This window comes from Drosophila takahashii, chromosome 3L (assembly GCF_030179915.1).
Source record: "Drosophila takahashii strain IR98-3 E-12201 chromosome 3L, DtakHiC1v2, whole genome shotgun sequence".
Lineage (NCBI taxonomy): Eukaryota > Metazoa > Arthropoda > Insecta > Diptera > Drosophilidae > Drosophila > Drosophila takahashii.
The window spans coordinates 27,716,284-27,741,514 of record NC_091680.1 but is presented as its reverse complement, the minus strand read 5'-3'; the positions used below and the strand labels follow the sequence as shown (position 1 = coordinate 27,741,514).

Sequence of the window (25,231 nt, the reverse complement as noted above, 5' to 3'; positions counted from 1 at the left end):
AAAAAAAAAAAAATTGCAAAATATTTTTCCTTGTATTTTTTATGATTTTTTGAAAATAGCTATTTTTGCCGCTTTTTCTTCCTTTTCATACAAAATTTTACTGAGAGGTCTCCATTCAAAAAATCATAAAAAATACAAGGAAAAATATTCTGAAATTTTTTTTTTGCTGTTATTATTAATTTTGATTGGGGAACAACTTTGCATCAAAACATTTTTGTTTTAAGCCCCAGGGAAAAAGTTGAAAATTTGACTTTCGCTAAATTTGCTCACTTTTCAAAGGGGTCTTAATGGGTTAAGAAAATTTTTGTGTCATTTAAACGGAATTGAAGTGCTCTTTCTATAGGTGCCAAAAGTTTATATTATAAGTTCAAAATATAAGTACAGTTAACATTAACATTTGTGAAAATACATTTGACCACCCCTGTAGATAGAAAAAATGTTATTTTTTTAAATTAGTCGACACAACTTGAATTAATTGGTTTTCTATCAATTACAGTCGATCGAAATTTTTTATGTTGAAATAGTGATCATTTGGAAATACAACGGGAATTAAAACTTATATCAGCAAAAATTCTCAATGCAATATTTTCCAGATCCTGACTTCCTCTTAACTTAGTTTTTAAAATAAACCTATATACAGACTATCTAAATAATTAAAAAAAATTAATAAACAAAAAACTAATAAATAATAATGAACTAAATAAATCTTTTTCTAATGTCTACATACACACATTTTTGCTTATGCACATTTTGTCACTTCCAGAAGCGTTTAGAAAAAGTTATCGGCTTAAAATGTAGTTTCATTTAGTGTCCTCATACCTCCAGACGTCGACTCTGTATCTTTAAAATCTCCAGGCCAGATTTTGAACGGGATCAGCGGACTGATCCATCGGTCAGGCCAGTTCCATGGAAAGCTCCACATGGTCATAGGTAATGCCACAGCCGGCGGCAACATATCACACGGTGGTCTCCCGATCCACGTGGATGTATTCGACCGGCTGGAGTCCGTGTCAGGAGGCCGGGTCTATGTAGAGTGCTTCCTTCTTGAAGTCCTTCTTCAGGGTTCCGATGCTGGCGGCTGAAACATTGCCGTTGCTCGCTCCGTTCATGAACCCAATGCCCACGCCCATCCCGCCAACGCCCATTCCTCCCACGCCCATTCCACCCACTCCGGCGCCCTTTTGGACTACAGACTTTTTCCGTTTCCTCATCAGGCCGAACATGCAGAATATGAGGCAGGCGGTCAAGGCGGCCGCAATGCAGCCCAGTGCGGCAAAAACGCCGCCCGGCAGTTCCAGCAGCTTGCGAGCCGTGCCGCACTCCTCCTCCGACTCGTCGAACCCACTGGGGCAGTTGTGGTGACCTGAAAAGCAGAGAAGGAGGCATTTAGAAAAGTGGATGATTTCTGTTATTATGTCGTATGTCAAATAGAAACAAGAAAGGAAGCTAAATTAGGCAAGACAAACATTATATGTATACCCTTTAGCCAAGTAATGGGTAGTCAATAGGGTTGGTAAAAAAAATGGATAGCACTATCGATACTATCGATGGTTTTAATATTTAGGAAACATCGATGGTTTGAACCCACAATCGATACTATCACTCAAAAAAAATAATTGAATTTTAAATGCAACTGTTGGTATTGATTTTAAGGGAAAAAAAGTATTTTAAATTATATAGTTAAGAACACGACGGTATTTTAATTGTTAAGGCTCAACATCGAATTTTGTTTCACTTTAGTCGCTGTAAAAGTTAGACCGTTTCTTTCCCCCTAATTTTTATGAGTCAACCGCACATTTTCAATAATTTGCTTTTCATAATTTTCCTTTATTTTAATAATTTGTTTTTTATTTTCTTTAATTTATGATGTGACCACCACCGATGTGACCACCATCGATAGCCAGAAACATCGATGGTGTCCACTGTCGATTTTTTAACAACCCTACTAGTCAATAGCCGGTGCGTTTTGGTATATCGTTATATCTTGTTTTAAAACTTATTTCGAAGTTCTAAAACTTAAAAAAAAGCTGTACACCAGAGTAGAGGAAAAATATGTCGAATTATGTCTAGTATGTCTAATTATAACAGTTTCTCATAGAAAGGAAATATTGTAATCGTGGGAAAGACGATCTAGCCCTGTCTCTTTGAACGGTGTGATCTAGGAAACTTTAAGACCAAAAGAGTAGAAATTGCACCAGCAGAATCCTTATATTCTGATTTAGCGCAAGTTTGTTATATATTTGTTTGGTCAATACCTAAATTGATCGTCCTAAAAATATTTTCTCAATACTCATGGGTAAGCCAAAGATTGTACAAATCGGACCATTAATGAAAAAGTAATGAGTAATTAACGTAGGGGGCGCTAGTAATAGTTGAGAGACTAGACAAAGCGTTCCCTCTTTTTTTCTGTTTAGTTTCCGATTGTTCGTTATCACCAGAAGAGGGTATGATTAATAAGAGAGAACGCTAAAGTCGAGTACTTTGACTATGAGATACCCGTTACTTAGTTGAAGGGGGTGCGAGAGAGATCAACGCTACTGGCTCCGTCTAGCGGCTATTTCATTTTAAAATATTTTTCTACATTTCGATTAGTACTAAAAACACAAAAAAGTAACATTTAAACTTTTACCAAATTTGTTAAAATGTGGGCGCCAGGCTTTTTCTGTCTGCCTGTCTGTATGAACGCTGAGATCTCGGACAAAGCTAGAAGGCTGAGATTTCCCACACATATTCTTGGGCTTCCTAAGCAGCGCAAGTTTATTTCAGCCGAGCGCCACGCCCCACAGTGTAGGATTTTGCCAATCTAGCGGAACTTTTAGCAAAAGTTGAACTATTTTTGAGGTCGATGAGCTTTTAGCAGCACTTTTAGAAATGTTCAACTATTACGAAAACAGGCACAAAACAAAACAAATAATTTATTTTTGGGAGATAACGGTTTTTAAAGCTGGACTTTAGAAATGCATGCAAAATTGCACTGGGAAGCGAGCAACAGTTGACAAAGTTTAGTCTTATCAATTGCATCGCGTGATCAGTGGGAGCAGCCAAAAGTTATTTTTCCCAGAAACTTTAGACAACTTTTAAAAACAAACAAATTTTTTTGGGACCAAAAAATTTTTTTTTTTCATTTTTTGAAAAAAGTGCCAAAAAGTAAGTGTATTTTTTTATATTTCTGTTTTTTGGTGGAAAAAAACTTATATTATTCTATCGTATTCTATCCAACCAGAACATACATCATTCGCATGCATTCATTCTGATTCAGAATCTAAAATAAAATCTTGCCCATATTTGCCCAAAGACCTTCTATTTAGAAATGAGTGAAATAAGACGTGCTGCATTTTTCGAGGTTTGGTCGAAAAACATAAAAACCGCTCAGCGAGACGCTCTTGTAAAGCACGCAGTGATGGTGTTTGGCAATGACATTGATCACTCCAAATTGAAATTACACATGAGTAAACTGTCTTTTGAGTTTCAAAACAGATTTGAGAAATCTAGGAGAGATAAAGCCAGGTTTTTTGCTCATAATGCAAGTGGCCTTCAGGTCACATTAAATGGCGAAGACTGTCGCATTGATGTCATTGCTTCCACCTCAAGTACAAGAGGGAGGTCACAAAAAGTCTTTTCTGAGTGTTTTCCTAAAACACAAAAAAGGAAAAGCCAAGAATTGTTGCCTACGATAGATGAGAATCAATTGCTATCAGCTGCAGAGCAGGCTTTGCGGGCAGAAGGAAAACGGGATTCAGCTAAATTAATTAATGAATTACCAAATGCTCCCCCGTCCAGGGGACTATAATTAAGCTAAATTATCTTTTAATAGCACTGCAAAACACCTTTCAGCAGATCAAGCACTTGCCCTTCTGTAGAAATAGAAGTACAATACCACAAAAATTGTCTGTCCAAAATTATATGCATGTTCTGATCTCGTTAAGGAGCCAAAAATGTTATGCTATCCTACTGGTATAAAAGTAAGAGAATCCTATGCTGAAATAAGTTTACAATCCCTTATTGATCATACCGTAAAACGGCTAATAACACCAGTTTACAAAAAAAAATCGATGAAATATACCATGAATGAAACCTTTGTTTTCCGGTAAGGTACGTCTTCCTGATTCAGAAAATGGCACTTAAAATTTTTTTTATGGATAATTTTTTTTTTAAAGTGTAAAAAACGTTTTTGACCCTTTTTCAATTTCTAACTTGAGTTGTGGCTAACCGATTTCAACCATAAAAAACTAATTTAACAGGTAATAGAATGCTCTCCAACTTTCTTATACACTGCATTGAGTTCCATTCATTAGTTTGGAAGCTACACTTCGTCAAAGTTGTAAAAGTGAGAAAAAATGCAAAAATGCTGGCATAAATGGCATCGTTAAAAATACACGCCTAAAAACCGAAATTAGTTTTATGACTTATACTTAAAGATACATCTTTCAGTCAACTAACAAGACCATCAACAAAAAAATCAATCAATAGTTCGATTTTATATCGATTTTTTACGTTGGGAAAAACGGGTATTACAGCTCTGTTAGAGCCCTGTTGTGGCAGTTAACAGCTGTAAACGGCCAAAAAAACACCGTTGTCGCAAGCTTCAAAAATGCATATCAAAATAAGTTGCTGGTGGATTGTAATAATCAATAGCTTGTTTTTTTTGTCAAAGCACCTTCTACCAGTAGAAGTTATAAAAATAATTTCGATTTTTAGGCGTGTATTTTTAACGAAGCCATTTATGCCAGCATTTTTGCATTTTTTCTAACTTTTTTAACTTTGACGAAATGTAGCTTCTAAACTAATGAATGGAACTCAATGCAATGTATAAGAAAGTTGGAGGGCATTCTATTACCTGTAAAATGAGTCACATGAGTTGAAATCGGTTAACCACAACTCAAGTTAGAAATTAAAAAAGTTTCAAAAATGTTTTTTACACTTTAAAAAAAATTTTATCCATATAAAAAATTTTAGGTGTCATTTTCTTAATCAGGAAGACGTACCTTACCGGAAAACAAAGGTTTCATTCATGGTATATTTCATCGATTTTTTTTTGTAAACTGGTGTAAGTGCTCAAGAAGACATTTATGAGTCGCTGTCTCCACTAGACGATGTACACATGAAGTTTGTGTGTAAAAATATAAACCAAAGTTTTTTAGTTTTTGTTATCAATTATCTTTAATATAAAACCTTATTTGCAGCTGCTCAGCTTATAACATCGAAGTTTCAGCTAAAAACATGAGCATATAACCAAAATTCAACATTTTTCAAAAAAAAAAAAAAAGTGGTCTCCAAAAATTAAAAACAAAATTTTTTAAGTTGGCGAAAATTATAACAAAAAATACGAAAATACTTAAAAATGTCGAACATTTTTTTTAAATATTTTTTTTTCCGTTTTTATCTTAAAAAAAGCAGTTTTTTTTTTTATGTCCAACATAATCGTTGGGCCTACTAGAATATTCACTCCAAATTTGAAGCCGATATCTTTAAAAATTCGACTCCTACTGATTTAAGTTCCCCTAGATTGGCAAAATCTTACACTGTGCGCCCCCTCTAACGCCCACAATCGCCCGCTAAAATCGGCGCCCACACCTTTAAAGATTTCCGAGAAGTAGTTATAAATGCAATTTTGTTGTGTATATTTATACCTATCGAAATGTATTTGACCATTCATTAAAAAGTTATGCGCAATCAAATCAATCAATATATCCATCTCCCTCGCACTCCCTTTAGCTGAGTGACGGGTATTAGAGAGTCGGGACACCAACCCGACTATAGCGTTCTCTCTTGTTTTAGATTAAATTTATTCCAAATAGTTCAATATTTTTTTTTACAATTTATATACCTACACTTTTTTTTTAAGATAAGCTTATTTAAAAAAAATTATTTGATTTACAATTATTTAGTGACAAAAAACTATACTACATTAAACAAGAGAGAACGCTATAGTCGGGTGCCCTGACTATCAGATACCCGTTACTCATCTAAAGGGAGTGCGAAGGAAATGGGGATAAAAACTTTGATCCGCCGTAACTTTTTAACGAATGATCCGATTTAAAAAATTTCTTCTACATTTCAATAGGTATTGATAAACACAATAAAACTGCATTTTTACTTTTCCGAAATATTGAAATTTTTAAAATCGTATATAAGCGATTGTGGGCGTTAGAGGGGGCGTGGCACCCTTTTGAAACAAACTTGCGCTCCGTAGGAACTCCTAGAATCTGCATGCAAAATGTCAATCTTCTAGCTTTTATAGTTTCCGAGATCTCAGCGTTCATACGGACAGACAGACAGACAGACAGACAGACAGACAGACAGACAGACAGACAGACAGACAGACAGACAGACAGACCGACAGACAGACAGACAGACAGACAGACAGACAGACAGACAGACAGACAGACAGACAGACAGACAGACAGACAGACAGACAGACAGACAGACAGACAGACAGACAGACAGACAGACAGACAGACAGACAGACAGACAGACAGACAGACAGACGGACAGACGGTATAGGGTCGGAAATGCTTCTTTCTAGCTGTTACATACTTTTGCACGAATACCCACAAAAAAATTTGCTTGGTAAAATTGACCAACAAAGATAGTTGCTTTGGGTTTAAGACTTTGCTAATTGTGTGTATTTTGTTGTTGTGAAATGACTATTTACTTAGTAGAATTGACAATTTTGCTGGTTGGGGCCTGTTTGACAATTATTACAGTTGATTTTACCAAGTTTTTTTTTTGTGTGTAGGAGGTTATATGTCAAACAACATCGAAGCTATAATTTTGTTCGATTTTTTTTCCTATACCCTCTGCAAGAGGGTAAGAACAGATTCAGTAACCGAGATAGAGGCGGTTTCGAGCGCTGATTGAAAAATTGAAAGTAGATTGGGGTTTTAGGGAGGGAGCACGAACATCGTAGCTGGCTGGCCTACTCTAAGGTTACAAATTGAATGCAGTGTCACTTGAGTGGCCCGTGGGGTCCGAAAGCTTGTTTAATGCCCTGGCTTTTGCGGTTAACCAGCTCCAGATGCAGACGCGCCTGGTTGCCCATAAATAATTGAAGCTAAAAAGGCAAAGACCGGACTAGCTCTTGCATTTTTCCCCTCAAGCAATCGCTTAAAAGAGTCTAAAAAGTCAGCATCTCATGTATTAGTAAAATGCAGTCATACCCCCTTTAAATGTTATACTGATATATCCAACCGTAATTTAGGTATCTATGTATTTATTGATTTGAATCAAGACAAGCGATGATTTGAATAATATTTTATTCAAAAATATTTACAATATTCGTTTTACACGCGCGGATAAATATTTGTTGTTAAATTCGCACACAATTAACTTTTCGGTTGTCTTATAATTTATGAACCCATTGCTTTGAAAAGTGTCAGCCAATTAAATTATACATGCAAGGTATCCTTTTAAAAAAGGGTACTTCAAAGTCTATGCTCTTTCCTTATTTTTCAGTATTTTTTCCTGTCCTTCATCTCTCAAGTGCATTGCAAATAAGTTTGGCCCAGCTGTTGCGGCCATTTGGGTTGGGCTGCTGCCGGACTGGGACAAACTTTTTGCGCAAGACATTTCGGGGTTTTGCTGCTGCGGGTTTGTCCAACATCTAGCCATCCCACCAGTCGCCAACAACCGCCAACAACCAACAACCACCGGCAACGACGACAACCGACCAACGAAGCAACTAACAACCAGCAGGACTGGTACAGCCTGTGTGGAGTTGTCAGGAAACTTTGCCTGATTACAAAAACGTCGACGGCCTGCTTTGAAATTAACAGACAAGCCAGCCACAAGTGAAATTTTTGGTTGCCTACTGCCGAGCGCACGATGCAAATGGATAGCCCAAAGCCCAAGACTAAGCGCCAAATCACGTACAAATAATGCAAAACTCCAGGACAAGAGGGGAGTTCGAGGACTCTATTGAGTGTTACAAGAATGGTATAGAAATAGCTAATTGAATTGAATTTTCAAATAATTTTCCTTTAATTTATATTTGAAGAAAACAATATTACCATCAATCTCCTTAAAATCATAATTATTGTAAGGAAGGTCCACTGTAATCATACAATTGCCTAAGATGTGTTTAACGTGTAATCTTTTTAATAGGTAGATTTTTGTTGACCTATATTGAAAAATGCATACATTTTTCTGGACTTCTATCAACTATTCTACATTCAGTGCACTCATGCAAAACCTATTCGGCAGCCCTCTGAGAGATGGTCTGTGGCCTCAACTGGCAATCTGTACTTACCATCACACCACAGGCTGGCCGCAATGCATGCATCAATTTCAGGACATTTGTATTCGCAGTCCGACTCCTTGGGAAAGAAGCCGAATTCGTTCAGCGTTTCGTTGGCCGTTGCCCCACTAGAAGAGCCTCCGGCCTTGGCAGCAGATCCTGACCCACTGGAACCCAACCCACCGGTCCCCGAATTGGATCCCGGGGAGGATTGGGAGGAGGTCTGGGAACCCATGCCCGTGGTCACGCTCGCATTTACATGCAGGTCCAACTGCTGGAGCAGCGCATTCTTGGTGCGATGGATCTCCAGCCACGTGAAGGAGATGTCGCCTGGCTCCTTTAGGATGGGTTCCAGCACCAGGCTGATTGGTCTGGAAAAGATGGATGGAAATTGTGGTTGTTATATCACTGTGGAAAAATATTGTAGGGGAGTGTAGGGTAAGGTGACGAACGATTCGTTTTTTGAATGTAACTTTTGTAAAAATCAATATTTTTCAAAAGTGTAAACGCAGAAAGTTGCTTACATCTACTGAGCATATCCCTGTAAAATTCGAAATTCGAAATTCCAATGCAGCTAAATCCCACAGCGTTTGGCGTGAACCCTACTTTTTTTGCACTTTCAAAAGTTGTAGGGTAATGTGACGAACGATTTGTTCTTTAATGTAACTTCTCCAAAAATCAATATTTTTTAAAAGTGTAAAAGCAGAAAGTTGCTTACATTTACTGAGCATATTTCTAAAAAAAATTTGGATTCGAAATTTCAACGTAGCCAAATCCCACAGCGTTTGGTGTAAACCATCCTTTTTACAAACAAAAAAATACATTTTTTTATATATTATTTACGGAAAGGTTATTTTCGATACGGAAAAGAAAAAAGTAATAAGATAATACCCAAACTTACAAAAAAAAAATGGTCAAAGTGCAAATTTTTTTTTAAATAAAATTAAATTGACGTCACTATTAAAAACAACAATAAAACTGCAGCAGTAAATGTTATCTGGTATTATTATATTTTTTTTACAAATAATCAACGATAACAGTTAAAATTCTTGAATAAAAAAAGTTCGTCACAATACCCTACAAAAAGTTCGTCACGATACCCTACAAGGTAGACTTGGAGCAAAAACGGTGTCACTCTCAAACGGCGCAAAAGAAAAAAACGCGAGGTACCAAAAACTGTTGATAAAGATCTCATGTATACGTGCATATATTTGCCTGATTTTATTTTCCACTCATCTTTGCTCTGGCACTGCTGAAACACAAGTAAATTGAATGGGTTTGCTAGTTTGCGCACCACATTTTTAGCGAAAATTACCTCACGAACAAATTACGGGACTTCTTATTAATATTACTGTAAATACATTGTCGACACGATAAGGGGAGACGACTACATTTATTTGGAATTTTTGTCGTGACGTCATATATGAGATTCGACGAGTTCGTCACATTACCCTACTCGTCAAATTACCCTACACTCCCCTACGTAAATTTTTTAACTTGACGCTCTCCTTATTAGCAGCCAATTAACAGGCGCGGTCCTTAGAGGAATTCTTATAATTATTTTGTAATCAAATACGGTAAATGATAATTAAATGGAATTAAAACAAACTTACTTTTTTTTAGACAAGTCGCCCTCTCTAGGACTTGAACCCAGGACCTTTGGATTTGTAGACACACTTACTGATTGAGCCATATACGCATCACATTTTGTAATGCACTAACAAGGTTTATGATTTTTAGTGTGACATAATTCTAAAACAGTGATTTTCACATATATATTGCCTCGGACATAGTGACGGGTATTTGATAGTCGGGACACGAACCCGACTATAGCGTTCTCTCTTGTTTTAGATCATATTTGTTTCAACTGCAACTAGTTAAATTCCAGTTATCTTTTAACTGGACTTTAACATGTATTTGTTCTACCAATTAAATATTTGTAAGGTTTTTTTTTGTCAGAAAGGTACCAGTCCCAGACAAGTTGCTTTTTCACTAGTTTTGTATTATTCATTTTTTCGTGCTAGTCGAAATTTTCTAGACCCTTTGTAGTTCAAAACTTATGAGGAAAAACTGAAATGGCCGCTAAAAGAAGCCAGTAGCTTTGACAACTGCATTCTCCATCTCCCTCGCACTCCCTTTAGCTGAGTTACGGGTATCTGATAGTCAAAGTACTCGACTATAGTGTTCTCTCTTGCTTTTTTTACTTTTATTGATCAAATACAAAATTATAACTTGTTAACATTTTTTGTCGGCTGTAAAAATTGTTTAAGGTGCATATTTACACTTTTCTTAACAATTTCAGGAACAATATTGTACCATATTGTATGTACAAAAAACCACTACATTCCTATATACTGTTAATCAGTATTAGGGTCAGTGCTGCCATATTGTCCTCTTTCCGGACAGATCTGTCCTTTTTTTAACGGCTTTAAATCCGGAAATCCGGAAATCTATCCTTTTTTCAAAAAAAAGGTTTTGAGTGTTATTTTTGCTAGTCGAAAGTGTATAAACCTGTTTTTATTTGCTAAAATGCCTTTTTAACCATCATTCTTACAGTTCGGCACTTGAAAAATAATTCTTTTGACAAATTATCAAAGAGACGTAAAGCAGTCGATGGATTTTCTTTATAGTACGATTTTTTCTGTAGCAAAAAAAAGAGGAAAGCACTTTTAAAATTTCTTAATTTTTACTCTCTGCTTTTTTGTCAGAAAAAAAATTCAGATTTGAACGACTCTTTTTCGGGTTTGACGCAGATATTTAATTTTTTTGTATTACGAATATAGTTACTTGAAATGCATTAATTATTATAATATTTTTAGATTATTACGTATACGCACAAAAATATACCATGGTAAAATGATCAAACAAAGAAGGTTGTGAGTCGGGCGCAGTAGATCATTACATAATTAAATTTTATTTAAAATCCATTTATATTAAGTAAATATATAACCCATTGGTAAAAACAGAAAAATGTAGGCACATTTACTTTTGTCCTTTTTTTTGTCCTTTTCTTAAATTTTTTGTCCTTTTTATACCCTTGCAGAGGGTATTATGATTTCAGTCAGAAGTTTGCAACGCAGTGAAGGAGACGTTTCCGACCCCATAAAGTATATATATTCTTGATCAGCATCACAAGACGAGTCGATCTAGCCATGTCCGTCTGTCCGTCTGTCCGTCTGTCCGTCCGTCTGTCCGTCTGTCCGTCTGTCTGTCTGTCCGTCTGTCCGTCTGTCTGTTTCTACGCAAACTAGTCTCTCAGTTTTTGAGCTATCGGGACGAAACTTTCGCAAAAGTCTTCTTTCTATTGCAGGTAGTATATATGTCGGAGCCGACCGGATCGGACAACTATATCTTATAGCTCCCATAGGAAGGATCGGAAGAAAAAAACTTTAAAAAATTCTAGCTTCGGTGTTTTTTGAAATATTACCTTCTACTTTTGGGGATGTTATTTTTTAAATATTTCTGAATTTCGAATTAATTATTTAAAAAATCGGACTACTATATCATATAGCTGCCATAGGAACGATCGGAAAATTAATGGAAAAGTAATAGGAAATAAATTCTAGCTTCTTTGATTTTTATTGTATTATCCTTTACTCTAGGATATGACTCTTTTTAAATATTTCCGAATTTCAATTTTAATTTGATCAAAATCGGACGACTATATCATATAGCTGCCATAGGAACGATCGGAAAATTAATGAGAAATATTAGAAAATTAACATTTTTGCGATTTGTTAATTAATAGGAATGATCTGCAAGGGTATATAAGCTTCGGCTGGCCGAAGCTAGCTTCCTTTCTTGTTTTCCCTGTTTTTTGTGGCTTATCTATCCTGTTTTTCAAGCTGAGTGATGGCAGCACTGATTAGGGTGTTAAATTGCGTTGCAAACTTTGTAAAGTGTAAAAGTGTAAATCAATTCCAACAACAATTTCTATACAAAATAGTTTTCAAGGCCTACTTTTTATACAAAATAGTTTTCAAGGCCTACTTTTGAAAACTATTTTGTATAGAAATTTTTGTTGGAACTGCCTTACACTTTTACACTTTACAACGTTTGCAACGCAATTGAACACCCTATATATATTTATTATATTGTCTTTAAAAATATGTTTAATGATCCTAAAAATGGTAGCAACCGCACTGTCAAAATTTCCCTGACGAGGATGCTTAGCGTTACCGTGCTTCTGTCGCGCACTTCATAACTTTTAATCCATTTATCTGGGTATTTCCTTTACTATGTTCTTGATATCTCCACAGCCTAGTAGTTGCTCAAGTGCAACTAATTACTCGAAACTTTTAAGTTAACAAATATCTTATTCGCAGTTCGGCTTAAGTTGCGCATTAAGCGAGTTAGCCGTTAAAGTTTGGTTGGATTAAATTTGGCTCACTTAAATTTGCTGAAAATTAATAAAATGACACCACAAAAGATTTAATATTCCTGTCTTCTTTGCGTTTTTTTATTTTCTTCTCGTAGGTTAGAGATATGCAGATATCTTAGACTTATTAAAATGACTTATTTGATGGATTTTCTCCTTTTTTGTATGATTTACCTTTACATTTATTCAATAGAAAAACATTTTTAAGTCGTTTTTTTAGTTTTTGTTAATGTCTACGTTTGAAAATTGTCCTATTTAATGTCCACCCTATTTACTTCCCCACAATCACTCTTGAGCATTACAGTGCTTTCGAGTCTGGCCATTTTAATTCACAGCTGAGTTGAAAAGCTCACAATTAATTATCTAAAAAGGCTCAACACACTCATTAGCCAGCTCGGATATCCAGTGCAATGTCCAATTACCCTTTAGGGTCCCATAAAAATATGTTTTCACATGTCGTCCACAATGCAATATTCCTTCTCTTCTTTTTTCTCCATCCTCTCTCCCTTTTATATGTTCTGCGGCGACAAAATGGAGCAAAATGCAAACATGGACAAAAGGCAAAAAAAGTTGCCCATAAAATTTAATGGCAACACGTTAAATGCAGGACCAGGAAAAGGGACAGAAGGTTGGTCAACTGCCCGGACTCTTCCCAAGAAACGAGTGTAATGTCCAGGTTCAACGGTTCATTTCGGTGGCACGCACCTTGGACATAAATTGCCGGAGCACATAAGGCCAAGTTCCAGCGGGCAAAGGCTCTTACCCGTATCATCCCCCTACACCCCTTTATTCACCTGTCTTCGCCCCATGCTCGTTTTGCATGCTTCATGTGAACAGCAAAGGTGAAAATGATAGTATTTTTTATAAACAAATAAAGGAGGGAAGTCGAACTGAAAATTATATATATACATTTTTATTCAATTTTAAAATCTGGTATTTTCATTCTTGAAATTTAATTAAATATTTGCCATAATTCCATATCTTTATCGTTAAAGAAATCTTAGTTAGAAAAAAAAAAACAAAAAATTGCGTAAAGTACATTGTTTGTACTTTTTTTACTTAATAAAATTCCCATTTGACTTCGCCAACCTTATATGGATTCGATAACTTTTAAAAAACTTGTGACTGCAAGATTGGGTTGTCCGAAACCTTAAAAGACCTAATTATTTTACCGTAGTTGTTTACATGTGTTTATGTCTGACGGCCATGTTTGTTTGCCTGGACTTCGTCTCGTTTACGTTCTCATTTTTTTCGCCTCTTATATGGCATATTTCTTTGCGCTCAATTTCCTGTATTTTGTTGCCGTCGTAGCCATTTCCTGTTATTGCATTTTTAAGCAGGACTTTTTGATAGAGCTCTGGGGAAAATAACGACGAGCTCGAAAAGACTACTACCAGGACAAATAGGAGCAGAAGTTTTTTTTTGAAATATTAGCAACTATTAAAATGCAATTAATTTTGAGTGAAAAACTCCCAAAATATACTCAAGCTAAGAGGCTTTCTGTGTTCGCATGCTCGAGTTGACTTAACTCGCATGCACTTGATAGAGGAAAGGGTCTTGGTACCATTAGGCATGAATGTTTTCAAGTCCGGTCCATTTTTTATTTGTGTGTGGTAGATTTTTTAAGTTTTCATGGCGACCGGGTAATTGGCCTGGCAGGCTTGTTTCTACGACAACAGAGCGTGAAATTGTAAATATTTCAGTTTCTAGTACAAACGGTCTTATAAGAATAATCAACTTAATAAAAAATGTAGGAACTATTATTAATAAATCTTGATCTATTGTTCTTTAACGCTTTATTTTCCACTTACTTGTTCATGAACAAAGGCTGCCCATTAGTCCAGTCCTCTGAGAATATGTGGAGCGACATTGGCCTCGGTCCACTTTGGGCCGGACACACCACCCTCATGGGTCGCAGAGGTCGTCCGGAATATATCATCAGCCGGTTCTTCGTGTGACACCTCATGGCATCTTCGGAAGTGGGATCCACGGGCAGATAGGCGCCCCAAGTCTGAACGAAAAGCGACCTCTCAGCCGATTGGGCTTCAATATACCAAGCCAAGCCTTCGCAACTGGCATCCTGCGTTTTTAGTGGGTATTTAAGTTCGTCCTCTCCTCCAGCGCCCTTCAGTTTCAGCTGTTTTCTACAGTCCGGTTGCCTTTTAAATTCATAGGATGCCGAGAAGAAGACATCCGCAAAATCCTCCGATATATTTAACCGCGTAACCGTGAATGAAAGCTCCATAATCCTCGAATGGGAAACGAATGTAAGCGGTGCATTGCTGTACAAGGCACTAGAATTATCGCAGAAGCAGCCCAGTTGAATTTTCACATCCCTAAACGGAACATCAAAAAGTCGCAGCTCAGTGATTCGACCTTCGGGATCCAGTTGATTGCAGCGGGGCCTGCCCGTATGCAGATCGGAGTCCGTAGTGCAGGCTGTACCTTCTCCAAAGGATACGTTGTGCAGGACCAACTTGACCCTCTCCGAAGGACCCGCCTCAAAGCGATACAAGCAGGTTATATTCTTGGCGCCACCTCGTCCGTAAAGAAAGACGTTCCTCGGAACCTGGATGTTGCCCTTGCGTTTCTTGAAAATTCTTGAGCAGAGTGGCGGTACAGGATCTTCCCCTCGCCTTCCCGCCCAAGTTTCGCCACCTTGTTCCGTGTCCACAAATTCGTAGTTTAGAGCAAACTGCGCTGGGAACAAGGCGGTGCCTGTATGCGTGTGGAACTCCAGTTTCTGCAAAGAAAAAAAATATTTGAGCGTTGGAATACACTGAAATCTCGTTGGCCTAAACAAATTTAATACTTGAATATTATTATTCTATTTATGTTCATGAAAATATATTCAAAACACTTTAGTAATTACACTTAAAAAAGAATGTTTATTCAATAACTTCAGAGATGACTAGCGAATCGAATTTAATTATAGATACAAAGCTAAAATACCTATGGCTCCATTAATTGCGTGATGATTAAAAATTATAGAAGTAGTACAACATTAAAAATTTTTTTAAATTCTTTCAAAATGTAAAATTGCTTGCGTTATGTCTATGAGAATTTTTAATAAGTAATATCCACTTGTATAATTCATTATTGACAAAGAAAGCTAACCTTAAGTGCCTTTTGAAAAAGTAGTATTTAGAAAAACGTAAATCCAATCTTTATTTTACGAATTTCTTGTAATTTATGTATTATTAAACTTCTAAATAAATATTTTCTGAGTGGAGAATTGCACAATGCGCGGAGGCTTCAAATTGGCATCACAATATTTGCAGTTCATATTTGTCAGCGACGAGCGACGTCAAAAAGGCTAAGCAAGCTTATTGCGGTTGTCTGTTTGTCCGTGCATGCCGCCGGTGCCGCCGGCCCCCTGCGCCACCCACTGCCGCACCCACTGACGCGCCCACGGACACACCCCCGCCCACCGTATTTGCCTTTGTGTGCTGTGTGTGTGCGGGGCTTTGGCGAATTTGAATTTGGCGCCCGCCTCTGGAAAATTCGCTTTGCTCCTTCGTTATTTGTGCACGTCTGGCGATGCAGTCGAGTGTTTAATTTGATTAATTTTGTCAAGTTTAAAGCAAACACGAAGCGCTCTGCACTCTGCCAAAAAATTCCCAGTTTCCAGCTCCCAGCTCTCCAGTTGCGTTTTATTTATTTGTGAGAGCCCTTGGGCGTGCCAAATTGGGCACTCGGCATTCGGCACTCGCCCGGCAGCCAAGGTGCAGTCACAAAGTCGTGTTTCCCTACTTCTTTAATTTTATTTTTTTAAGCCATGCGCCAAAACGAACAAAACAAACACGCGGCAGCTGACAAATTAGAAAGTCCTTTGGCTAGGTTCTTATTTTCGTTTATTTCAATGAAGCCTGAAGGTAGGCTACTGTTTCAATAGGTCTGTCGTCGCGAAGGATGAATTGTTGTCTAGTTTTCGGCAGCTACGAAATATCTAATTAAAACTGAAAGTTTAACAAGTAAAATAACTTGTAGGCAATCATATATGTACTAATTTGCGATACAAAATATTATATTAATACTAAAATCGCAACCAAATAATTTGTAATTTGTAATTATCTTTTTTATAATTTTTTTAAAGTAATATTTATTCCAAACAACATACCAAGTCTCGTCCGGTGCTCACGTAGCTCTCCAACGGGCTGCAGGGTCTCTGTTTATTGCCCCCCATTAGGGCACTGCTTCCGCTCACTCCACTCCCAATGGCCGTATGATCACACAACTTTGGAGTTTCGTAATCGTAGATTTCCAGCATAAGCCTTCTCTTTCCCTTCGTGCTCATCAAAGCCACCGCACTATTCCGATCCGAGCTGACGACGGCGGCAGCTGAGACTTCCTTGGAGGATTTGCCACTGGATATGAAGTTGAGGCTGTCCTTGACTCCGGATAAAGGTTTGCCGGGGCCACCAGATCCAGCCGCTGCTCCGCCGGGACCTCCTCCCTGGTAGCCACTGTACTTGTTCTCCTGGTTGAAAACACTCGATTGCGTGGGCCCGTAGATATAGGTGTCCACCGGATTCCAGGCATTGTCGATGTTCACCCGCAGATTCCTATTCAGCTTCGGATTGCTGGCACTGTAGTAGTAGCTGCCGTAGTTGCTCTGATTCAGGAGGGTGGGCTTGCCCCCATCCGCCGACGAGGCAACGGGGGGCGGCGGGGGCGGTTGGCCGGTGGTTGAACTTGTCGATTTCATGGGCACATACGTCCCATAACTGTCCCACATCCTCAGGCGGGTTATCCACGGTGGCAGATCGCTCTGGAGAAAGACAATAGGAGAGCGGAAAAGAAAGCGAACATATGTTATTGTTTAATTCTCTTGTTGACATTATTTGTATCTGCACTACGAAAAACTGGAGATACTATTAATTGTTTTCTTCTAAATTCCTTTTTTGAGAAATTTTCCAACTTTTACTTTAAAAGACTTTTAAAAATATTACTTTGTTGCTTGGAGAAAATGTTCCTTTATTTTAATCGTTAAAAAAATAGTAGACATTTTGTTATTAGATTGTTATGAAATATATTTTTAGACTGATTAAAAATTTAGCGTAGCGCACTGAAGACAAATAATAAGGAATAAATGATAGCCTTGACTTTAAACTTTAGACTTCTTCAAACCAAAATTTTCCAGAAATGTTTAAATTTTTTGCTGAGCATGTGTCATGTTTTTCATCCCATGCGTTTTTCACGCTTTCCCTTTAGCTGGTTGTTTTCCCCTTTGTTAGTTTGCCCGCTCGCTCTCCGGTTGTCACATGTCATATTCAAACAGTTCCAAGTGTGAGTTATTTGTCGTTTGTCACTGTCCCCAGCTACGCCCCGCCATAGTCGCCGCCTTTTGTAGTTGTAGTCACAGTCTTTACATTCTTCGAGTCTCCTTGTTGTTGTTTGCAGGCATTAAATATTTTTCCTAGACGCCTCCTGGCTGACAATGTTTATGTTTCCCCCAGCATTCCCCTCCGTTCCATTCCGCCTAGGCCTGATTATTGTTGACTGTGTTAATAATGAAAAAGACAGTTGCAAACAGCTGTGGCTTGAGTGAAGAAACTGAAGTAACGCACTCCGGACCCGGACAAAGTCAGTGGCTCGAAGTGTCGGCCCAGAAACTAACTGACAGCCATTTAAGCCTGGTGCCTCTGCTCATTTAATTTACTTGATTTCCTGGATAATTTTACTTTTACATTCTTGCCATCAAGATCCTTGAAATTTAATGCGATATGGCACAAAAATCTCTGCAGGCTTAAGAAAAGACCAACGGACTAATAATAACAGACGGCAATCTAGTTGTCCAAATTTTAATTTTTAGGTAATAACTGCCTTTTGATACCGGTATTTTAAAGGCTTATTAAATTGCACCCAAAGAACTAATTTGTCGAGTTATTTATTGTCCACAAAAAATATTAATTATGTTGCCAAACTATTTTCCCCATCTTAAACTCTTAATATTGGGCATATTAATTTTCTTCTCTAAATATTTCATAATCGTATCTGATATGAAATTCCTAAAATGCTAAAATCGCCAACACTTTCCCTGCTTTTGAATTTATTAAATTCCACAGAGAAACCATGCCAATAATACCCACACTCAAAGGCATGCCACACATGCTGCACCTTGATTACTTTAACAAATTCCTCGAGACGTTTTCGAAGGACGAAGAGGCTGTGAAAACTTTCCACCTGCCTTCTAATCAGATAAATTGCCAACAGCATTCCATATACTCAAGGTCGTTCTCCGTCTAGACGTGTGCCACGTGAAACAGAGGCATCTAATTTATTTTTGGCAGACACATTCAGCAAGCGTTTGTAAAATTTCGATGCCAATTAATTTGGCAAACCCATTGAAAAACGGAAAGAGGACAGATAAATGGTGACTGAACTCTCAGCCAACACCCACACAATTGTCCCTTCCGTTTTTGGGCCACGCCCCCCGCCCCGCGCAGGATGCTGCCTCTGTCCGTGTCAATTGCAGTTGCCTCACCTACACTTTAAATTGCGAAAAATGAAAAGCTGCCAGCAGCACACAAATAAACAACAAATGGAAAAAAGAAATATATATCGAGGGGGCAGCGAGCGAAATAAAGCAAAACACCTTTGCAGTAACACCTACTATCTGTACACCTACCGACCCCTCAACCACCCACTGTACACGAAAAAAAATGCTGATTGTTTTAATTTTTTAATTATATTTTTAATCATTTAAATGTTGGAATCTAAAAATAATTTATTACTCATTTGAAAATATTTTTTTTTAGGAAAAAGGTATAACTATACAGATATTTGGTAAGAAATGTTTGGTGCCTCAACATTACATTATGAAAGCCCAGATGGATAATATAAAATAGAATAAGAGGGGTTGATATGAATGCACAGAAACAAATTTTAGTCCCAGAAATGTGTCATAACCAAAACAGTGAATGAGCAAAAAATTATTTATAGATCCTACCTTTTTGGAACACAAAATTTGTTTCTGTGCATTCATATCAACCCCTCTTTAGCGGCTACAACGGGAGTACAATAAAAAGTGACAGAGCAAAAATATGTGTAAAATAAAACACAAAACGGGCGACTCCGGTGGGCGGGAGTACGAGAATGGAAACGGCAAAAACAGTTCATGAATTTTGTAGCAGCAAGGAAAAAGGGACAAAAACAAAAACAGCAGGTACTGGGGAGCTGAAGTCGTTGAAACGTGGGCGATACCATTTTTCCCGGGGAAGTGTGACGAAGAACAACAAGCTCACAAACAAGTGAATGTGAATTTTCTAAAATAAAAAAGGAACAAATGAAAAATATAAACCAACATACACACAAGAGAAAGCGAGGCACAGCAAACTTTTTAAATTAAGAACCAAAGTTAAAACTCCCCGACGAAGTGAAAAAAGCAATGGGAATGGGAATGATTGGAGTGTGGCTGCCGAGAAATGTTTAAAATACTTGTAACGCGACGACATTTATGAGACCACGCAAAACGTTGACATCTCCCCTATATCATTCCATTTCACCTTCTATTATTTCAATTCAAGTTTGTGCCCTGTGATCTTTTGGCCCATACTAGAAATGAAAGAAAGGTTGGGAAGTTCCAAGCACTTAGACAAGTAGCTTTAAAAGACTACAGCGGTTTCGACTTTACCATTTAAAAGCCCCTAAAGTCTTCTACACATTTGAATAAGTTATAGAAATTTATTGATTTTTGGACTTATGGAAAGAATATAGATCTTATGTTTAATATTTTTCTCGTTGAGTATATTAAAACATTGTTCAAAATATTCACAAAAAAATTAAAAAACATTTTTAAAAACTCAACCTAAATAATACAAATTTGTATATAAATCTTCTAATATATATGCGCATTTTGTTAAAGTGAGTTAATACTTTTCTTTAAATAAGTTCTACGTATAACTATTTGCCGTTAACCTTTGTCATTAATTATTTGAATTATCATAGTCATATGTCTTATTAATTATAAACAGATATAACGATAACTCTGTTGTTGACCCCCCTTTCCTTACTTCATGTGCAGTTACGAGTTAGGCATAAATCACCGCACTTTAACATAAATCAGAGCCCCTTGGCGCAGTCCCTCCAGCCTGCAACTCGAATGAACTTTCGCCTGGCCTAGCCTAAATGACCATTCACTTATCTGGGGACTGGGACTGGGGGCAGCATTTCATCCTTTGAGGCACTCGCTGACCCGACATTACGCGCTATCGTAGCTCGACCAGGCGAACTCAACGTTCTACCTTGACACAATTCACGGACCGTTAGGCAGGCGACAACGAACATTTAAAATGCACACACCACAATGATGGAAGCACCGGGAAAAAACACTGGGGATTTGAAAGGATTTGAAATAGATGGACTCCTCAATGTCGTGTTAGCTGCCGACCTGCCAAATCACCAATTTCGGCTATAATTAGTTTTGTAGAAACGGGATTCTTAATTTATATATCTATATGGCATTACAAATAAATTTTTCGCCGTGCAGCACAGAAATAGACAGAACGACAAGTGTCGAAAGAAAGAGCGGGACATTATTATAGCTGTCTGTTGTTGTCGTCAGTGCCGCATTTTGACGCAGTTGCTTTTGCTGGGGGCCGACTTCAGACTCAAAAATGTCTCGTTAGGAGTTGCGTAAGCTTTCACTTAATTATACATTTTATACGGTGCAGTTCTATGGCTGCATTTTTAATTGGCCAGCAGAGACAAAGTGTCGACCGACTGGCACTAATAGCAAGACATGTAGAGGGGATCAGAAGATATAAATGGGGGAAAGGGGGCCAAAGACAATGGCATATGGAGGAGACGCCGCTGGCGTAGACGCAGTGCATTTAAAATACAATGCAAACGGCAAACTGTGTAAGTCACCCACAGCCACCCACATTGCCCGAGTCCCATCCACAACCCATCTGCATCCTTCCCTCGGGCATAAATTTTATGCATTTATGTAAACGGTTAACTATAACAGGAGCTGCATGCCCACACTGCAAAATAGTCTCTGGCATTAAAGAATAAGTCGTTGCATTCATAATGACTTCCCTCAGGAAAGATACATAAACATGCGGTCGAACTTCCATAAATCAAATCTCTATTATCCAAGAAAAATTTCTAGTTGAAGACAATTCGAGTTAGAGAAAAATTAATTTAATTTTTTTATCTTTATACCCTTGTAGAGGGTATTATAATTTCAGTCAGAAGTTTGCAACGCAGTGAAGGAGACGTTTCCGACCACATAAAGTATATATATTCTTGATCAGGACCAATAGCCGAGTCTATCTAGCCATGTCCGTCTGTCTGTCTGTCCGTCTGTCCGTTTCTATGCGAACTAGTCTCTCAGTTTTAAAGATATCGCGATGAAACTTTCCCGAAAGTCTTCTTTCTATTGCAGGTAGTACATATGTCGGAGCGAGCCGGATCGAACCACTATATCTTAAGGCTCCCATAGGAATATTCAAACATATATAAGAAAATTCATTGTTACTTGTAGGAAGTAGGCGTTTTAATTCTTGACTCTTTAAAAACAAAATTCAAACATAGAAACGCTGAATCTGGAATCCCTGGAACTGCACCGAGTGAGCATTACTTTATCTGCAAGGTTATATAAGCTTCGGCTGGCCGAAGGTAGCTTCCTTTCTTGTTTTATATGTTTTAATACGTTCATAAACACATATTTTGCTTAAAGCAAATACGAATTTCAAATTGCCTTTAATTTATAATCCTTAGTATAAATCTTCGAATCGTTTGATTTCTAAGAACTTGATCCAATTACTACTGTAACTATAATTTGAATTGATTTAACGAAAGGAAAATTAAATCTAATTATGCGATGCCTAAATCACGCTTTCATTTCATGAAATTGGCAAAATCGTTTGTGGATAAGCACCGTAAGATGATTTCGATTTCGAGAGACAGCCTATTTAACTCTACAGATTTTTATACCCGTTACTCGTAGAGTAAAAGGGTATATGTATTCGTGCAAAAGTATTTAACAGCTAGAAGGAAGCGTTTCCGACCCCATAAAGTATATACAATATATATTCTTAATCAAGGTCACTAACCGAGTCGATCTAGCCATGTCCGTCTGTCCGTCTGTCTGTCCGTATGAACGCTGAGATCTCGAAAGCTAGAAATTAAGATTTTCTACACATATTCTTGGGCCTCCTACGCAGGGCAAGTTTATTTCAGCCGAGCGCCACGCCCCCTCTAAAGCCCACAATCGCCCACTAACGATTTTAAAATGTGTCCTGCGCACACATCTTTAAAGATTTCCGAGAAGTATAAATGCAATTTTGTTGTGTATATTAATACCTATCGAAATGTAGAAGACATTTTTTAAATCGGACCATTCACTAAAAAGTTATACGCAATCAAAAAAATGTTATATATGCATCTCCCTCGCACTCCCTTTAGCCGAGTGACGGGTATTTGATAGTCGGGACACGAACCCGACTATAGCGTTCTCTCTTGTTTTCATTATTGTCTGAGGCGTAATTATAAAAATGTATTTTTTTCAATGCAATCTTACCCCCGCCCCGTCGACTGCCGTTTGGTTAAACGCTTTATGGCGCAAACACAGACGTTCAGCAAAACTCGACTCAACTCACCCGTCCCAGTGTATTGTTGTCGTGTATCGCCTGCTGCAGGATCTGCAGATTGTAGCTGGTGAACGATAACCAAATCAGGTCACCAGGATATCCGTGAAAGTGGTACGTGCATGTCGTATTCGGCGGAAGCGTGTGACGCGGACTCACAATGCGTCCCATGCGGCCGCGACGCGAGAATAGCACATCATCTGGAAAAAAGAAGAAAAATCAGGGGAGTGAGTGAGGAGGATTATAATATTCATAAGCGCATATATATAGGATATAGATATTTATGTACACCCATGTGCACAGTCGCTCGTCCTCCTCGACGCTTTTTAATATGTCCTAAGAACATTGTATGACAAGCGGCTTACACGTGATTTAGGTTAATTTACAATCTGTGCCTGGCTGGTGCTTCCCTTTGTTTTTTTATATTATTTTTATCTCTGGAATACTGTAGGCAGATAGTGAGCTTTTAAGCAAAAAAAATTGTAAGCAAAAAGGCATGAAACTAATGGAATTGATTTACTTTATTTTTTTAATTCCATTTACTAAATAAAAATTTATTCAAATGTAAGATACAATATAAATAAAACAGTAGTCGTTTTTACACTTTTATTGAGTGATCGAACTAATGGAAGTTCGTTAAAATTTAATTTTTAACACAAAATTTGAAATGTAGCACTATGGGGCATTTGACCACCTTGGTTGGCCAAAACCCATTTTTTAAAAGTCGTTAAAACAAAAAATGTTGTTTGGTGATGTGTTAACAGAAGACCATTTAACAATGTTACGTTTACAGAAATCCGATAGAGGTCGCCTCTGTGAAGTTAGAATCTGTTAAATCAGCTGTTCGAAATTCAATTATCGGGCTGTTGTATTTCGACTTTTTGCTTGCAGTTTTAAAATGCTGTAAATTTGAGTTTTTAAGCAATCCAAGTAAACTTTTTGGATTGGATTTAAAGGATTATGCTATGTACTAAGTAGTTGTGTGGTTAGACGACAAAAATCAGACGGCTTTTTCTTATAAATGAGTGTTAAAGGAAGTGGTCTAGCAAGTACATTTTCGGAAGAAAACTAAATTTCAAATGGAGCAACAAAGTGAGTCCAGCGGAGTCCACTTCTGGAACCTATTGGGATTTGTAGATTATTTAATTGCTGTTAAAATGTATATGGTCAGAATCGCCACTTATTGCCACTTTTTCTGTAATTTAATTTTTAAGACCTTAACCTCAAATTTCACACACTCCTATCGTTTGCACTGGTGGCTAAGGAAGTAAGTACTTTTCTGGCTTTAAATTATTATCAAAATAGAGTAGAAATACTTAGCTTTGTAATTGACTAACTTAAGTAAACTTTAGCGGCTTTAAAAAAAAATGTTGAACAAAAAAGTCGTACAAATGTAGATTAAATACTTTCCTTTGCCCTTCTTTTTGAGAACTTTCGGATATAGTCTTCCGATTTGTACGAAACTTTTAATATTGTTTTAAAAACTGACATAATTGCTATTTTTAAAGTTATGTGCATTTATCTCTAAAAACAGCAAAGTAAATTTGATCGTTTCTTTGGCAGCTATATGATATAGTTGTCCGATCCGGATGATTCTCATATATAATATGCGTAGCAACAAATTTCGACTGGTAAAGTTTCAAGTCAATATCTTTTGAATTGACCGAGTTATTAATTTCGGCCAAGAAAAGTGGTCAAATGCCCCATAATGTGTAGATAAGACTTTTTTCAAAGTTCAATTATCTTATTGTCGTACTCCGTTTTCTGCATAACCCACAGTTTTTAATTTCCAGACAGAAATCCAAAGCCAACTTTGTGTGTATATAATTTGAGCCAAATACAATGTTAAAGCTGCGGCGCTGCCTAATATTGCAATTCCGGCTCTCGGCTTTAATTAAAGTTGCCAAAAGGAAGCGGCAACAAAGAAGCAGCGAAACGAACCAGGCTAACAATGCGGAGAGCAAACCAAAACCCAGAGCTACACAGCTTCAGCCTGGAACAACTTTGGCAACTTTTGATTCA

At 37.5% G+C, this 25,231-nt stretch overlaps 1 protein-coding gene across 2 annotated transcripts in view; it reads right to left on the bottom strand.

Moving 5' to 3' along the window:
• Positions 1 to 439: 439 nt before the first annotated feature.
• Positions 440 to 25,231, bottom strand: part of LOC108058107 (uncharacterized) — a 98,022-nt gene continuing 73,230 nt past the window's right edge. The window contains exons 10-14 of one of the 2 annotated variants that reach the window (XM_044392582.2): positions 23,222 to 23,409; positions 16,735 to 17,385; positions 14,426 to 15,357; positions 8,249 to 8,607; positions 440 to 1,363 (exon numbers count right to left, since the gene is read on the bottom strand). In XM_044392582.2, the coding sequence (XP_044248517.1) occupies positions 1,011 to 1,363; positions 8,249 to 8,607; positions 14,426 to 15,357; positions 16,735 to 17,385; positions 23,222 to 23,409 (2,483 nt within the window). In that variant the 3' untranslated portion in view covers positions 440 to 1,010. Of the gene's footprint in view, positions 1,364 to 8,248; positions 8,608 to 14,425; positions 15,358 to 16,734; positions 17,386 to 17,566; positions 18,212 to 23,221; positions 23,410 to 25,231 lie in introns of those variants that run through there. The other variant, XM_070215394.1, reaches the window with a different exon arrangement.